Source organism: Myxocyprinus asiaticus, chromosome 44 (assembly GCF_019703515.2).
Source record: "Myxocyprinus asiaticus isolate MX2 ecotype Aquarium Trade chromosome 44, UBuf_Myxa_2, whole genome shotgun sequence".
NCBI classification, from domain to species: Eukaryota; Metazoa; Chordata; class Actinopteri; order Cypriniformes; family Catostomidae; genus Myxocyprinus; species Myxocyprinus asiaticus.
The window spans coordinates 22,382,782-22,401,799 of record NC_059387.1 but is presented as its reverse complement, the minus strand read 5'-3'; the positions used below and the strand labels follow the sequence as shown (position 1 = coordinate 22,401,799).

Genomic DNA, 19,018 nt, shown 5'->3' with positions numbered 1-19,018 from the left:
TTTAAAAAATGGAGCTAAAATTTTTTAAAACAATCCTGTATTCCCTATTCATTCATCAAAGTGAATGCTAAATTTGTCAGTATTTACAATAAATATTTGACATGACAGAACACATTTATGTGTCTGACAGTGTTGACAGGTACTGAAAGATTTCAAGGTAAAGAAAATGAAAGAAGCAGTAGGCTGTACCAAGATGTACCAAAACACCTCTGAACATGTACCGGATTTATCCAAAAGTATTCCTTGATACACACACTTCTGTAGCCCGTTTGTTCAGTGTCTCAAGAATCAGTTGGAAACTGAAGCACCACTGACATGCAGTGCTCTATCTTGGAAAGATGCTTGTTTACACACAATCAACGGATTATTGTGCTTTTATACTTATTAGATAAAATTCAACAGAATTTGCTCTATATATCTATTCAGTCTATAACCCTTTTGTCAGCCAATCTGAATTTGTCTGTGTGGAGAGACCTACTAAGTCACATTCCCATGGATGAGATGCAGAAGGAAATTTGCTGGCTACGTTTATGTTGCGGATTCCATTTTTAAGACATGGGAGAGGCTCCCTTGTCACTTGCACATAATTGTGTTGAGTATTTGAGCAGCTGTGGAGATCCGTGTTGTACTCTTGGTGGGGAAAATTGTGTTGTTGATAATCCAGATGCTCGGGTGCTTCTAGCTTACCTTGATATTTGGCCTCCCTGTTGGTAACCGTGGTAACCACCCCATCCCGTCAACAAGAGATCTGGCACATCCTCTTCTTCAACTTGGCAGCCATCATGTATCGCCTCACAGTTAATATAAACTGACAATCTGTCAACTAGGGGTGTGCGGCGAAGCTATTATCTGTATTTGTATCTGTATCTGTTCATATGAAAAAAATAATCTGTATCTGTCTCTGTATTCGGATAGAACGGGTAAAACCGGTAGAGCATCGAAACTAAATAAAACTCCCATTTTTAAGTATTACTCTTACATTTATAGTTTCTATTAATAAAATATGCCTTGTACAGTTGAAGTCAGAAGTTTACATACACCTTAGTCAAATACATTTAAACTCAGTTTTTCACAATTCCTGACATTTAATCATAGAAAACATTCCTTGTCTTAGGTCAGTTAGGATCACTACTTTATTTTAAGAATGTGAAATGTTAGAATGATAGTAGAGAGAATTATTTATTTCAGATTTTATTTCTTTCATCACATTCCCAGTGGGTCAGAAGTTTACATACATTTTGTTAGTATTTGATAGCATTGCCTTTAAATTGTTTAACTTGGGTCAGACGTTTTGGTAGCCTTCCACAAGCTTCTCACAATAAGTTGCTGGAATTTTGGCCCATTCCTCCAGACAGAACTTGTGTAACTGAGTCAGGTTTGGAGGCCTCCTTGCTCGCTCACACTTTTTCAGTTCTGCCCACAAATTTTCTATCGGGATTGAGGTCAGGGCTTTTGATGGCCACTCCAATACCTTACATTTGTTGTCCTTGTTGCCATTTTGCCACAACTTTGGAGGTATGCTTGGGGTCATTGTCCATTTGGAAGACCCATTTGCGACCGAACTTTAACTTCCTGGCTGATGTCTTGAGATGTTGCTTCAATATATCCACATCATTTTCCTTCCTCATGATGCCATCTATTTTGTGAAGTGCACCAGTCCCTCCTGCAGCAAAGTACCCCCACAACATGATGCTGTCACCCCCATGCTTCACAGTTGGGATGGTGTTCTTCAGCTTGCAAGCCTCACCCTTTTTCCTCCAAACATAACGATGGTCATTATGGCCAAACAGTTCAATTTTGAATCATCAGACAAGATGACATTTATCCAAAAAGTACGATCTTTGTCCCGATGAGCACTTGCAAACTGTAGTCTGGGTTTTTTTATGGCAGTTTTGGAGCAGTGGCTTCTTCTTTGCTGAGTAGCCTTTCAGGTTATATCGATATAGGACTCGTTTTACTGTGGATATAGATACTTGTCTACCTGTTTCCTCCAGCATCTTCACAAGGTCCACAAGCTGTTGTTCTGGGATTGATCTGCACCAAACTACATTAATCTCTAGGAGACAGAATGTGTCTCCTTCCTGAGTGGTATAATGGCTGTGTGGTCCCATGGTGTTTATACTTGCATACTGTTGTTTGTACAGATGAACGTGGTATACCTTCAGCCGTTTGGAAATTGTTCCCAAGGATGAACCAGAATTGTGTCCACAATTTTTGTTTTCTGGGGTCTTGGCTGATTCCTTTTGATTTTCCCATGATGTCAAGCAAAGAGGCACTGAGTTTGAAGGTAGGCCTTAAAATACATCCATAGGTACACCTTTCATTTGACTTCAATAAGCCAATTAGCCTATCAGAATCTAACTGGCTAATTGCCTAAAGGTTTGACATCATTTTCTAGAATTTTCCAAGCTGCTTAAAGGCACAGTTAACTAGTGTATGTAAACATCTGACCCACTGGAATTGCGAGTCAATTAAAAGTTAAACAATTTGTCTGTAAACAATTGTTGGAAAAATTACTTGTGTCATGAACAAAGTAGATGCCCAAAACTACTTGAAATGAAATCTGTGGAGTGGTTAAGAAATTAGGTTTAATGACTTCAACCAAAGTGTCTGTAAACTTCTGACTTCAACTGTATATGCCTTTTCATAATAATAGCCTAATAATAATAATAATAATATAAATATTTATTATTATTATTATTATTATTATGTAATAATTATTTAAAAATATAATTATATTCTTTTTTTCTTTTTTTTCTTACCAGATGAAGCTGAATTTGTAGGCTACATTAACTGTGGAATATGTTGTGGTTTCTCTTGGTATCTCAGATATTAATATCTGCATGAAACAGAGTTTTCATTTGTCTGCACATGTATAACAACATTATTCTGGAGGCAGGAGGTGTAAAGCAAAATGTGAAATGTCAAGCACACATTTTTGCAGTGAATAATAAATACAAATTCAAACATTAAAAGAAATTAAAATAAAGTCAATGTAGCCTACAAACAGGTGAAGTCCCTTAAGTCTGTCAGGAATTTTTACGACAAGACACCATTATTTAGTTAAATAAGAATACTAATAATAATAATGTTACATTTACATAGCACCTTACCAGAGTTCAAGAACACTTAACATTTTCAAATTTAGCACAGTTTAAAGAAGAAGAATAAAAAATAAAAAAAAAGACAGAGCATGTTTCAGTTTCTTTGTTTTACATAAGGAGGAATATTCCTAACAGATGAATACTCTATGGAGCATTTGAACTTTTTTTCAGAATAAAGTCTTAACCAGTTAATTACCTTAATCGCTGATGTGGATATAAATGTGGTCAACTTTAAGAGACGGAAAGACGAGCTCCGACGTTAAATCACTTCAGGTCAGGAATTTAACATTGCTATAAATAAAAACATGAGAATCACATGTGAATCGTGTGATACATTAACATTTCAAGATGTGGAAAGTGTATATGACGTTCTATCTTAGTTAATGTTACACTTGACAAGCTCCAGACGTGCACAATTAACAGAGATTGCAAACGGAGTTAAGACCGTGCACATCCGATCTGAAATCACATCATTCGCATTTTCATTCATAAGGTTTACACTTCAGAAATATTGGCTGCACAGATTCATAAATTCATTGTATTTTTGGATGTTTAAATAAAATGTTGTTTATCCTTGGCTTTTTGGATAATCAGTCATACAAATATTTTTTACATCATTCGGATGCATCTGTTATTCATTTTGAAGTCATTATCCGTGCCTTTCCGAATAAGGTATTCGACTTAAGGCACATCCCTACTGTCAACATCTGTTTTGTTTGTTTATATTTATATATCAGATCAGTGTTTTTTGGGCAGCAAGTAAGTATTGTGAAGTGTTCAAGGGTTTATCTGACGAAAACATGTCATGGTCACATTTAACCCCAATAAATAAATAAATAAGAAAACTTAAGTTGCGTCAAGAAAATAATGCCTGTTTTAGGACTATTTAAGATTTTTTGCAATGTGAAATAATTTTTGTGAGAATTTACCACTTTATTCACTGGCACATACTCTTGTTTCGTGCGATTCACCCTCAAATACTGAAGTCTTGAGCTGACGTTTTCTATGGATTCCCAGTGGCCACCTGATGAATGAGTGTCCCCCATGTTTCAAGATCATTTTTTCAAGACCACATAGTAACTGTTCAAGACACCATTCAACCAAGGCTGTTTAAACAACAAAGGGACAGTTGTTTGACACTGCAATGAATTTTTAAGGTGTGCTTGATTGAAAAAACACTACTTGTGTTCAAGAAGTCATTTGCTGACAAATTGTGCTAATTAATTAGATGGGGTGTGCAAGTGACATGATTGAAATTAAATGACTTACCAATAAAAACTAAAGTGCTTATTAATTGTGGTAAGTTAGCAGTAGCACGCCTGAAAATTATGGTAAATACTTAAAACGCTCATATGAATTAAACTTCAGTTTTGACTCTAATCGCAATGCTGTTCATTTTGAAACGGCGTTATGTCTAACATTGAGTCAACCCTCTTTTAAGGTATTAAATACCATCAGCTGGTTATTATCACAAAATAAATCCCCACAGGTTGATCAGGACCCCGACACAAAGCTAATAAGTAATAAATGGACATTAAATATTTGAGTTGATTTTTTTTTTTTTTTATGTGAGAAGAGAGAGACTGAAAGAAAATGATACAAGAGACATGAAATCTTCACAGCTGTGTAGGGAATCAGTTGTCTGGAACAATGGTCAATTACAGTTTAGTGGTTATTTTTCAAAGATTTACAGCTGTAGAATGCCACAATTGACCAATCAGAATTGAGTATTCCATAGAGCCATGTAACGACATGCCCTATTTTCTCTGCCTTTTCTTACAAAACCCTTCCCATTTTGTCCCTATCTATTGGCATATAGCTGTTCTCCACCAGCCAGATATTCAAACCAAAATGCTTTATGGACAGTATCAGCCAGTTTGCACTTCTGCCCTGGCAGCATCGGATTACCCTGCAAAGCATCAACCAGGGGATTTATTAAATAATTGTGTCATTTTGGAATACTCCATCAAATGATGGCATGATAAATCATGCCTATGGCAGCCTCTAATTTCCGCACCCCCCGATATCAGTCCAGTGTGATGCATCTTGAAAAGTAATGAAACAATTTCTCTTTTTCTCCTCCCGGCCTGCGTGATCCATTGTCTACATCTCTGCCAAGCTGCGAGCAGAGCCATGCTCTGTCACATCCATCATTCACATCAGAGGTGAATCATCACTCTGCGTTTGGTCTCAATTGAAGGACTCCCCATATTCCTCAGTAGGGCTAGGCAGTATGACAATAAACTGTACATACAATGGTAAATATGTGTCAGCTGTTAGAGATTCTGTGGTGCTGTATATTAGTGGCTTGAATTTAATAATACAACACCAACCAAAAAATTATAAATGATCTTATATCACCACGTAAGATCTAACAGCACGAACGGGATCCCATCTCCACCAACGCAGCACATAGGCTACTGTTTGTCAAAGGATATGTGAATAAAAATAATGTAATGCTTCTAAAATTATGTCTTTGCATTTATTTTAACTGCAGAAGAGTAAGTAACTTGTTAATTGAAACCAACTGTTATTAAGTACTTGGTTATATTAAGTAAAATATTAATATTTTCTATATGTGGACCAATAATTTAAGTAGTAAAGATGCATATTGCATGTGTCATGGTAATTTAGATTTTTCTATGCCATAATTCTAAGGTTTTAGAAGCGTGTTAAACATGTGAGGATATCTACTAACCTGTCACATGTCCGGCATAATCATACAGGCATATTGAACTTATTGAACTCATTCCAGTTAAACCCAGTTATGCCTACAGTTCAGAGAGAACCTACATATATTTCTTCACTGTAAATAATAGATATCAATCAAACTTTCATTAACATAAACAAAAATTATCACATTATGTAATGCTTAAAAGATCATTACAATTTCAGAGCTGCCCATAGCCACTATTGAAATTTGCTGCTCAAAAGAACCCAGAAGTGCCTGCGGTGTGTCATCACAGTAATTTCATCTATCATCTACTCTGCAAACTGAGTTGCAGATGGGCGCTTCCAGTGTAGGCCACTTTGGTGATTGGAACAGGTGTGATTACGTTTTTGTGTGTGTGTGTGTGTGTGTGTGTGTGTGTGTGTGTTGATGTGCCATTTGCATAAGGTCTTAGACATTGTGTAGGTTGCTTAGGGTTGCCATGCAACATCACACCTTGATGCATTAATATAGAACTCAACTTGTTTGGGGTCACAGGTCCTGTAGCATATAGTTTTTACAACAGCTTTGAATGTGATGGTGATTCGACTTTTGAAGCTCCAAAAAGAACAGTCATCCTAAATGTCATCTATATGACTCCAGCGCAGGGCTCAGACTAAAAAAAAAATATTGGCTCCTAAACTGAAACATTAAGGAGCCAAATGGCTGTTTTTAGTCGCCAAATCACAGAATTGCTCGATTTAGATTGCCGTTCAGAAACAAGATAGAAAGCCAAAGAAAAACTGCTGATAATAACCCATTAATCTGAGGTTTAATATGCAGTATGTACTGTATAGTTGTGAAGATAAGTTTGGATTCCCCTTTTGTCTCATAAATGTTCACACCCCTTTCATAATGTGTACAAATATAAGAGATAAAATATTTTTTATTTTATTTATTACTGCCCTTCAGAATCCACATTACAGATATTTACATAAAGTATAGTATGCATATTGTATAGTATGTGTGTGTTGCCTTGTTGAGTATCAATGAATGTTTGCACCTTGTGTAATAGTTGTGTACAAGTCCCTCAATTGTCCAAAGTGTCAAAAGCTGGATCTCATATATATATATATATAATTTAAATTGTTTTAAAATATTAAGTCCTTCTTTACTGCTACCGATGTCCCAGACACAGAGACTACAAGAGTGCAAATTGAATGAAATCCCAGATGCAGTTTATTGTGCTATTCCAATCCCAATCAATAATTACCAGAAGATTAAAAAAGTGGTACATAATGCGGGACTTTTAATTATGAAGAAGCCCGAAAAATACATGGTTCTCTTATTTTAAAATATCTGCGCTCCTAGTTGTGAACTCACTGACACTACGGCTGATTCGCTGAGAAAGTGACCCTGATTCAAACTGCTAACCTGAGCTCCAGAGTTCAAATCCTCAGTTCTTTTCAGGTGATTCATGAAAAAGTCCCAGTTCAAAACAGTAATTTGTTCATGACTCTCTCATGCTGGGTTTGTTGTTGTGTGCGGTGCAGCGAGCTCATCAGAAACAGAATGGGTGACAGCGGCACGAGACACTGGTGCATGCTTTAACGATGTATTCAATAACTCAGAAGATAATATCTGACAAAACCGCATATGAACACATACAACCCGACTGTCACTGTCAACAAAACTAGATTTTAAATTATTGTCGCAATAAATAATTTTTTCTGCATTTGTGACCATTTTAGTTGCAGAAGGGGAGCCCTGCACTGATTTTTCCCCTTTTTCTCCCAATTTGGAATGCCCAATTCCCAATGTGCTTTTAAGTCCTCGTGGTCGCGTAGTGATTCGCTTCAGTCCGGGTGGCGGAGGACGAATCCCAGTTGCCTCCGCATCTGAGACAGTCAATCCGCGCATCCTATCACGTGGCTTGTTGAGCACATTAACACGGAGAAAATAGCGCATGTGGAGGCTTCACGCCATCCACCGCGGCAACCACGCTCAACTCACCACGTGCCCCACCGAGAACCAACCACATTATAGCGACCATGAGGAGTTAACCCATGTGACTCTACCTTCCCTAGCAACCGGGCCAATTTGGTTGCTTAGGTGACCTGGCTGGAGTCACTCCTGGGATTCAAACTAGCGAGCTAGCGAACTCCAGGGGTGGTAGCCAGCGTATTTTACCACTGAGCTACCCAGGCCCCCCTGCTTTTGGTGCTTTTTAACTATAAAGCATTGCTTCCGGTCAGCAGCAATATACGCAATATACGCATTGGCATGTTCACTCGAGAATTGACACATGTGCGACACACACGGAAGAGCAGTGCTGTTTACAACTGAGTAGGAGGAACGCTGTACAGAAGCTTCGTTGGTTTTGGTTTAGATCTTTATTTGAATCTGTTTCTTTACTCACACTGAGAGAAGAACGTGAGATTACGTCCGTAACATGTCAACACAAATACGTCACATGAGAGACCGCTTGAACTCAGCGCTCTCCTGAAGCTTACCAGAAGCGATGGATTATATTTAAAGAGTACTTAAATATTTATCTTTTTCGCACCAGAAGTGATCGTGTCACTTTAGAAGACATTAATTTAACCGCTGGAGTTGTATCGATGATGTTTATGCTGACTGTCTGTGCTTTTTGGAGCTTCAAAAAGTCTGAACCCTGATCTCCACCCACTTGCATAATATGGACCTACTGACCAAGATATTTTTATATTTTTCTTCAAATGTGTCTGCAGAAGAAAGTCATATACACCTGGGATATAATGAGGGTGAATAAATAATGAGAGAATTTACATTTTTGGATGTACTAACCCTTTAAGTCCCAAATTAAAAACAAAATTCAAATGAGATGAAGCATATACAGTATACATACATATATATATATATATATATATATATAGTGATGGGTACCGTTATTGTGATATAATTTTGGTCATACCACCCACCCCTATTCCTCAGGACACTGTTCAGTGCCTTGAAAGATTTTTATCAATTATAAAAAGCTGATGCTGCTAGCCCCATAAAAAAGAAATGCGTATGGGAAACTAAACACTTTAATTGGCACTTATGGAGCCCCTTACAGGTTGCCAGAAGTCAGGAGAGTAAAGGGTATGCATGTGTGATTATGGACGAACCCAAACCTTGAGGTCTCCTCTCTCCTCATTAATGTTCCCTGTGTGCTGTTAATGAGACTCATTTGACTGTTTAATAACCAAGAATCGCCCCGGATTTTGAAAGTTGTTGTGATTCACGACTGAAACCAAATGGTTGGATGAAATTTCTCATATTAAAGGGCAAGTTAACCCAAAAATTCTGTCATTTACTCAACTAAGTTGTTCCAAACATATGTGACTTACTTTCTTCCATGGAACGAAAATGGAAATGTAAAGCAGCAAGTCAAAAGGGTTTGAAACAACATTAGAAAGAGTAAATGATAACAGAATTTTCATTTCTGGGTGAACTATTTCTTTAGTATATTCACTTCATACTCAAAATTCTTTATCTTTCCACCACTCCATTCCCAAATGCTTCATTATAAAACAAGAACAATGACAAAAAATACCCAATAGAAATGACCTCTTGGATTCAGACTCTTGTATTGTTGTTATGTTTTTATTGCATAGGGAAGGCAGGCCTGGAGAGCCCAGAGCTCTTCTCAGTCTGATGTGTATTAGCATAAACTTTGATTAACTCTTTTCCCATATGGCCTTTGTAGTGCTTGGATTTTTAATTTCCCACACAATGGGCTGCAACAAGCTCTCCATTAAGTTAGAGTAGCAAAGATGCATGCTATTTGCCAATGGCAGGAACTGAGAAACTATGCTCTGTCATTGCTGTGAAGTGCTCTACTACTTATTCAACAGAGTGGTGTTTTAGTTGTTATGCAAAGAAGCAATTGAAAACGGTTTCTTTCACTTTTTAAGTAGTGTTGAAAAATATGAGTGTCTAAATAACCTATGCTGATATCTTAAAAGCAGAGTGGCCAATGGTAGATGTATTGCAGATAGCCACTTATACAGTAAATATAGCCAGTTAAAAGTTTGGACATACTTGACTGAATTTGTGTTTCTCAATTAGGTTTATCATTATATGAATGAATGAACATTACATTTATATAGCACTTTCTGACACTACACTCAAAGCGCTTTACACAGTGAACAGGGGACTCTCCTCAACCACCACCCTCCTTTTTGCAAGCACATTAATAACTGTTATTAATTGCCCAGTGTGCAGTACACAAGCAAAAATAGATAAATAAATGAAAGAAAGGAAAGAATGGATATAAATAAGCGGACATCCCCCGAGCCACCCAGTGAAAGAGAGCAATTGGCAATTACAGGAAGTCACAAATGGAAAGCACAAAGAACAAGACCTCTAAGAGATATGGCTGTGTCTGAATTTTCATACTGTCATAGGATGTACAGAATTCATTGAAGAACTTGCTTCTTTACCATTGAAGTACATTCTGTAGAATGTAGGTATGTAGTATAAATACATTCCCTACATCCCCATGTAGGACATACTACATCCACAATGTTGGTATTGTCCTTTAAGCCATGTATTTTTTTTGACCAATGGCATACAGTACTAACAACCTATAGTACCTATAGCACTTACCCTTAAAAAGAGCCACCATACATAATACAGGTTTTGTTTACCTTCTGTATCATAATGTCATGTGTATTTTGTTGATTCATGTCTTTTATTTTGAAATGTTTAGTTCCTGTTTCCCTTGTCATGTGATTCCTGTTTTTCCTCCATGTTCATGTGTCATGCTTTCATTGGTTTATTGTTTAATTAGCTTGTTATGAGTTCTGTTTGTTTATTGGTTTATGTTCCCCCATGTCCATGTATTTAATCCTCATGTTTTCCATTATGTCTTGGTCAAGTATTGAATGTGAATGTTGATGTAAGGTTGGTTCAAGTCAAGTCTTGTTTATAGTCAAGCCATGTTTATAGTCAAGTCATAGTCAAGTTCATGTTTATGTTTTATGTTTCACGTTTTATAGTTAGGGTTATTGGTTATCACGTTTGTAAATAAACTGCACTTGGGTTTTTCATCTTCACGTCATCGTCTTCATCATTGCCATTGCCATTGCCAGCATCGTTACACATAAATACTGAGTAATCATGATTTTTGCATACTATGTAGCAAGAAAGTATGCATATTTGAAAAGGGATAGTCTTGGTCTACCAGTTGCATTCAATAGCTATGATTTGCATAATGAATGTAGAAGATTTTTTACTTTTTTATTTTACAAAATTCATGGTTCTAATGAAAAATCTTATCAACATCGACTGGTTTAGCATGTGACTCGATAAGAAATAATTTAATTCATATGAAACATGTCTGTTATGACATGAATGTTTCTGTAAGCCATGCCTCGTTTAATGACTTTTTGATGAACATTTACACAACAAATTGGATATAACACTTACAAATATACTGTTGGTCTTAAATCCAAAAGCTGGTGCTGTCAGATCCCCTGAATATTTAATTATATAATAAAGCAGGGCCATAATGGAAATAAACAGACAAGTTTGTAATACCAATACTTCATATGCAGGTTAAATTATGTATTTTCAATGCCTTTTATTTTCATTTATTATAGACAAGGAAGCAATTTTTTTCCTCATTCCCAGCAGTACCGAGTCAAATAAATGATACATAACAATTGATCCTGGTTCCACTAAACACAGAAATGTAAATCCTGTATGGTGTAATATATCCTGTTTCTCCATTACAATTCATGTGAGGGAGATTTTTTTTTTTATTAAAAGTGGGCCATTTTCCCAAAGGCAATTCTGTGTGTTGTTGCGTAGAGACACACACATTTCGTGTTCTTTAATTTGACACACAAGGGAGTTTTTAGCCGAGATAAAACCTTTCTCAACACACTCATATGATATGGAATAGAGTCTTAAATAGAACTCTGGTTATTGTGTGTTGAATAGACATGTGGGTTGTGATTTACTTCCTTTTGAAATTGTGCCATTGTCTCATTGTAATTTGGCACAGTGAATGTCTAAGATCGTGTTGTAAACAAGGCACTATGCAACAAGCAATAAATCCTATCTCTTCCACATTAATCCATGAGTTTTTGTCCTAACCAGCTGTGATGCATTTTGTCGGTTGCTTGGTTTTTTGTTTTCTTGTGTTACATTTGGTAGCACCATAAACATAGAATACAGATACAACATTTGCATTACTGCTGCAGTTTGTAATCACAGCGATATATATCAGTGCCTCCACCATACTGGAAAGGTCAAACTCCATAAACACATGTAAGTGAATTGACAGATGCAGCCTGCAACACTTGTCATGCCTTGGTCAGCATTTTCATGTGTGAAATCATCCCCCTTTTGTCTTGAGTCTGGCTGGTTCGTTCAGCATAGACGGCATAGTGTTGCAGCATTTTTGTTGGTGTAAGGACAGTAGGTTAGCTAGTGATTACTTCTAAAGGGTTATATCCAAAATTTTGACCTTTTCCAAATGGTGGTGTTGTTGACACGTCCAGATCAGCCCAATGTGGGTGGGATCTTGGTATTCCATTTCTATTGGCAGCCCTATCTAGGGTCAGAAATGGATGGGGGTTTGGGGCAAAAATGCCACCAAAAATGACAAAAATACCCCCAATATTAAAAATATGGTGTGCAAAAAATGCCTTCGTATAGTGAATTTCTGTGGTGTTTGTTTGTTGTTTTTCTTTTTGACATTTTTACATCATTTGATATAGTTTTTAATATTCTACAGTATTAGAATTCTAGTTATGCATATTGTGGCATAAAATCTAAATTGATGTTGATTTAATTCCTATGGGAAAAGGTAATATATTCTCAATCTTTCACATTTGAGGTACAGTTTGTTTTAAATGGTTAGGGAAAAAAATACCCTCATAATGCCCTGAAAATCAAATTCAGGGGGCAAATATTGCCCCTTAAAGGGATAGTTCACCCAAAAATGAAAATTCTTCCCTCATTTACTCACCCTCATGCCATCCCAGATGTGTATAACTTTCTTTCTTCAGCAGAACACAAACAAAGATTTTTAGAAAGCTTTGTAGGTCCATACAATGAAGTGAATGGTGATCAGACATTTGTAGCTCCAAAAACCACATAAAGGAAACATAAAAGTAATCCATATGACTCCAGTGGTTAAATCCATGTCTTCAGAGGCAATATAATATAATAGGTGTGAGTGAGAAACAGAACAATATTTAAGTCCTTTTTACTCTAAATCTCCACTTTAACTTTCACTTTCAGGTGTGAAAGTGAAACTAAACAGGCACCATGTGACTTTCAGATGTAAAAGTGAAAGTGGAGATAAAAAAGAGGACTTCAATTTTGTTCTGTTTCTCACCCACACCTATTATATCGCTTCTGAATATATGGATTTAACCACTGTAGTCGTATGGATTTTTATGTGATTTTTGGAGCTATAAAGGTCTGATCACCATTCACTTGCATTGTATGGACCTACAGAGCTGAGATATTCTTCTTTGTTTGTGTTCTGCTGAAGAAAGAAAGTCACACATCTGGAAAATGATGAGAGAATTGTAATTTTGGGTGAATTATCCCTTTAATGTAAAAGTTCATTTCTGACATTGGCCCCACCCACAGCAGAATCTCATTAGTTGTCTTAAACATAGCTGTATATTAAACATCAAATATGTTCTGGTTAGCTGTGATTTTATCACAACGCATAACATTTTCACAGAAAATTACTTCCATGATATGTCACTAAAAACATATCACACCTGATTAAACTGAGATTTTCACTGTGTTTGTTTACATACAGTTAACCAGTTGCATCCTCCATACAGTATTTAGTTTCCATAGTGTATGGGTAGTTGATGCATAATGTGTTTATGTACATTTTTTTTTTATTTTTTTTTTATCAACTTCAAATTTCAAACTTTCATTTTCTTGTAAAATGAGAAATAAAAGAGAAAAGTGCATATCTTAGGTCCTGTGAGTGGTGATGTTTTTCACCTTTTTTAATCACCCTCTTGCCTTCATTGTAAATTTTCATGGAGTGTAACAAATTAATTTTCAAAAGTATAAACATTCTCTTAATTAATATAAGGTCAAAAAAGCTGCATGCCTAATATTGGTTATTATAAGAGAATCCTTGGAAGAAATAGCAAAATGCTGTTTAAAATAGTTTGTGATGGAGTACTGTGTAGCATATCACACTGCAGGACATGTCAACTTTCTAAGCGTATTTCATGTCAACCACCCATAAACCTTGTGATAGTTTACTTTTTCAATTGCCTGAAATGATGCCAATGATCCATATCCATCCCTTTCTCTGTTGTCAAATATCTTTTAGTATCAGTATCTCTCCCCCTGAAGACTAATAGAATCAGATACTGTATTAATACATGCCAGAGGTGGGAGATTTGGAGTGATTTGTTTGAATGACACACATTCATGAGATATTGCACATTTGCATTTTGTTTGTCACAGTGGTACAGAAAAAAGCAGTCATAACCCTGGAGTGAATCTGCACCTCTGGGACAAGCATAAGAATGAATCTGTCTGATTTAACGCACTTACCACTGACCTGTGTCTCTCTGTCTCTCTTCCTCAGGAATGTGAGTTCAGCGGGGGAGGATGCTCGGAGGAGGATGAGAGAATGTGAAGGACTGACTGACACACTGCTTTTTGTCATCCAGACTTCCCTCGGCAGCAGTGAGATTGATAGCAAGGTGTGATTTTGTATACCTCTCTCTCTCTCTCTCTCTCTCTCTCTCTCTCTGTCTCTCGTAAGGGTGGGCGACATAAGCAGAAAAAATTATCATATATTCTTGACATTCACAATATAAATTTCTTATGTAAAAGTGATCTAAAAAGAAAACTACTGGAAAAAAGTAATAAAAGTTTATTTTTTATTTAAAACAATGCCCAATGTATAGCTGGAATATTGAGACATTTGAAGAACTTTTTTTTCATCAGAACAGTCATGTATTGGAACAACTTGATCAACAAATAACTAATTAAAAATACTATTTTTTATATATGTTTAATGTGCTCTGCAATGTTTTTTAATCCAAGCAAAAAATTAGCTTTTCTCTATTTTTAAGTTGAACATGATATGTGATGTCTTTGATTCTGAAGCAAATTCGTCCATCGCAGATTTGTTTTGGATTGGCCTTACACTGGATACTAGAAACCATATTGGCAACCATATACAGTACTAGGCTTAAATACACAGTTGATAAAGGTGTTATTTTATCATTCTTGTGGTAATTTTAGGGGCGTAGGAACACAATATGATAGTTTTAAAGAATTTTTGAGAATATGTGATAAGAATACTTTATTTTTTTAGAATATGTTTTATGTTTTTAAGAATATGTGATTTGAAAGAAAGCATATCAACTGAATTTTTATGAAACATCAGAATTGTTTATTGTATACTTTAATAATTAGAGCTAAAATGTAGCAGCCATGTACAGTTGAAGTCAGAAGTTTACATACACTTTAGCCAAATACATTTAAACTCAGTTTTTCACAATTCCTGACATTTAATCGTAGAAAAAGTTCCCTGTCTTAGGTCAGTTAGGATCACTACTTTATTTTGTCAGAATAATAGTAGAGAGAATGATTTATTTCACCTTTTAGTTCTTTCATCACATTCCCAGTGGGTCAGAAGCTTAAATATAAAATGTATAAGTATTTGGTAGCATTGTTTAACTTGGGTCAAACATTTTGGGTAGCCTTCCACAAGCTTCTCACAATAAATTTTGGCCCATTCGTCCAGACAGAACTGGTGTAACTGAGTCAGGTTTGTAGGCCTCCTTGCTCGCACAAGCTTTTTCAGTTCTGCCCACACATTTTCTATCGGATTGAGGTCAGGGCTTTGTGATGTCCACCTTGAATTTAATGTCCTTAAGCCATTTTGCCACAACTTTGGAGGTATGCTTGGGGTCATTTTCCATTTGGAAGGCCCATTTGCGACTGAGCTTTAACTTCATGGCTGATGTCTTGAGATGTTGCTTCAATATATCCACATAATTTTCCTTCCTCATGATGCCATCTATTTTGTGAAGTGCACCAGTCCCTCCTGCAGCAACGCACCCCCACAACATGATGCTGCCACCCCCATGCTTCACGGTTGGGCTGGTGTTCTTCGGCTTGCAAGCCTTACCATTTTTCCTCCAAATATAACGATGGTCATTATGGCCAAAAAGTTCCATTTTTGTTTCATCAGACCAGAGGAAATTTCTCCAAAAAGTAAGATCTTTGTTCTCATGTGCACTTGCAAAATTTAGTCTGGCTTTTTTATGGTGGTTTTGGAGCATTGGCTTCTTCCTTGCTGAGCAGCCTTTCAGGTTATGTCAATATAGGACTCGTTTTACTGTTGTAAAAAAAGAGAAGAAAAAGTGGAATCTGGATAATAATTTTCATATCCGTTCCAGAGCAGAACTTCAATAAATTGCCCTTGAAGGTCTCTGCGTTGTTCTGTCTTTTCTGAGCGCTGAAGTAAATCAGTTATTGTTAATTCACACATTTAATTCCGTTATTCATTTTATCTGACTCCAATTTTATATTAATCTGACTCCAATTTTAAGTTGACCTCTAATTTATATTTAAGCTCAAATTAATTTCTGATCATTCTTTTAATTTAACATTTTTAGGTTATTGATTACTCTAAATCCTCTTCTATTCATTGTCCTTTTGATCTTTGGAGACTTACGCCGGCCGTTATTAAATTACGTAAACCTCCCGAAAATGGATAGCCAGTTCCGTTCTTAGTCAGTTGTTGTAGGGTTAACTAATATCGTCTGGTTTGGCTTTTCTCATAACCAGACGATATTGCCGCTTAGTCACGTACATACAACTTGCTAAGACGGGCGGTGAGCAGTGACAGAGTCTTTAAATGGCTTTCTCCTACCCGGTTGTCCTGAGTGGTTTCTCCTATATTAAAGCTCCAGTATGGTCTACCCTGGTCTATTGAAATTCAAATCCTACCCGGCTGTCCTAGGTGGTTGTCCTACCTGGTTGTCCTAGGTGGTTGTCCTACCTGGTTGTCCTGAGTGGTTTAAATTCAAACTGAGAGTCTTTAAATGGCTTCCTCCTATATTAAAGCTCCAGTAATGATTTCAGAGGAATTCAGAATAAATCAAATAATAACAATTTATTTGTCAGGTAGGATATAAAACATTGTTGCAGAAATTCAAATCAAAGCCAATTTCACATGATCAGAATAAACAAGCATTACTAAAAATAAAAGACAAGACAAACAAACATACCTGACAAAACTACATGCAGCGGTACAGCATGGGAGATCTGTATACAGATTCCCAGAACTTCATGCCAACTTTCCTTAAATATCCAGACAGAATAAACATTGTGTACCAAATGGTATTATCCTTTGAACAATGAGGATTTGGGGGTGAATGGGTTCTTGACTTCCTGGGGTTTAACCTTGTTAACATACAGGAGATAATTTCAATTGTAGGTCAAGGAGGGGGATAGACCTGCAGAATTATGCAGTATTTGGCAAAGACCTTATAACTTTGTTACCATTAGTTTTATCAACATGGGAAAGAGACCACTATACCAGTCGCACAGAGATGATATCAAACACATACAGTTGCATTCTTTGTTTTCATGGTATTTGTTATATTTTTTACATATAAATCTTATGTCTTTGTGTTGGTCCAGAGCTGTTGAAGGAGAGAAGGGGGGGCAGCAAGGTGATTTGCAATTTATCACACTGTGGTGATATTCAGGTGTAGATTTCAGCTTTTGTGAGAGAGTTCTATGACGTTGATTCTCGCAGAGTTCTTTGACTTTTACCAGAAATGGCACCTTTTGGTTGTAGACATTCTGGTGCCAGCCTTACACTGTGGATGTAGATACTTGTCTACCTGTTTCCTCCAGCACCTTCACAAGGTCCTCTGGGATTGATTTGCACTTTTTGCACCAAACTACATTCATCTCTATGAGACAGAATATGTCTCCTTCCCGAGTGGTATGTGGCTGCATGGTCCCATGGTGTTTATACTTGCATATATTTGTTTGTACAGATGAACGTGGTACCTTCAGGCATTTGGAAATTGCTCCCAAGGATGAACCAGACTTGGCTGATTTCTTTTGATTTTACCATGATGTCAAGCTAAGAGGCACACCTCCAGTTGACTCCAATTAGACAATCAGAATCAGAAGCTAATTGGCTAATTGCATAAAGGCTCATTTTCTGGAATTTTCCAAGCTGCTTAAAGTCACAGTTAACTTAGTGAATGTAAACTTCTGAAATATATCATTCTCTCTACTATTATTCTGACATTTCACATTCTTTTTTTTATGTTAACATTTTACTGATTTACAAAACAGGATTGAAGAAACAGAACATACACACATAGAATGAAATGATATAAAATTATATATCCCTCCCCCTGAACACCCCCCCCCCCAACACCACAAACATCCAGTGGTCTAACACAAAATGAAAGTATACACACATACAAATACAAAATAAATAAATAAATAAATAAATAAATTAAAAACGGACAAGAGGAAACACTTAAGAATAGATTAAAAAAATCATACATTTAAAACTACAAATCTCCCTCCACTGCCCCACCCCAAGAACCCTCTAAAAATCCAAACAGTTGCCCCATTTTTTTATTAAACACATCCATGCTACCTAGCCTTCTATACAACATTCCCTCAAATGCCGCCACCCTGCCCATCTCTGTGTGCCACTCTCGAAATGAGGGTGCTCCTGCCGACCTCCATCCCCTAAGAATAATTTGCCTGACAACCATAACACTGACTAGGACCCAATTTTCTATGTATTTATCCCCTATATTAATGACTGCCCCATCGCCTGAAATACAGAGTCTGGGGCAAAATGAGATTTGAGTTCCAATGTCACACATAAAACTCTGAACCCTCAACCAAAATTCTTGGATCTTAACACACCATCAAAAACATGGGTTGTGTCCCCATCTTCTAATTAGCATCGCCAGCAGGTGGGCATGTCTTTAAGACCAAGCCTATACAATCTAGAGGGGTCCAATAGAATCGATGTAAAATCTTAAATTGCATAAGGCGCACCCTTGCATCCTTACCCCACACTCCCTCTTCCAATACCAACTTTAAATCTTTCTCCCATAATCTCTTGAGAGAAGTTGAAGCTCCATTCCCCAGACTCTGAATTAGCTGGGAATAATACATTGATGTCTCATGACCTTTTCCAAAAGCAGTAATCTCCACTCCAAGAGTATCTGTCGCTTTA

General features: G+C 36.7%; 1 protein-coding gene across 3 annotated transcripts in view; it reads left to right on the top strand.

Annotated features, from left to right (window-relative positions):
• LOC127434765 (catenin delta-2-like) overlaps window positions 1-19,018 on the top strand; it is a 426,842-nt gene that overhangs the window by 341,923 nt on the left and 65,901 nt on the right. For all 3 annotated transcript variants that reach the window (XM_051687724.1, XM_051687723.1, XM_051687725.1), the window contains one exon: window positions 14,363-14,480. In XM_051687724.1, coding sequence (XP_051543684.1) covers window positions 14,363-14,480 — 118 coding nt within the window. The remainder of the gene's footprint in view (window positions 1-14,362; window positions 14,481-19,018) is intronic.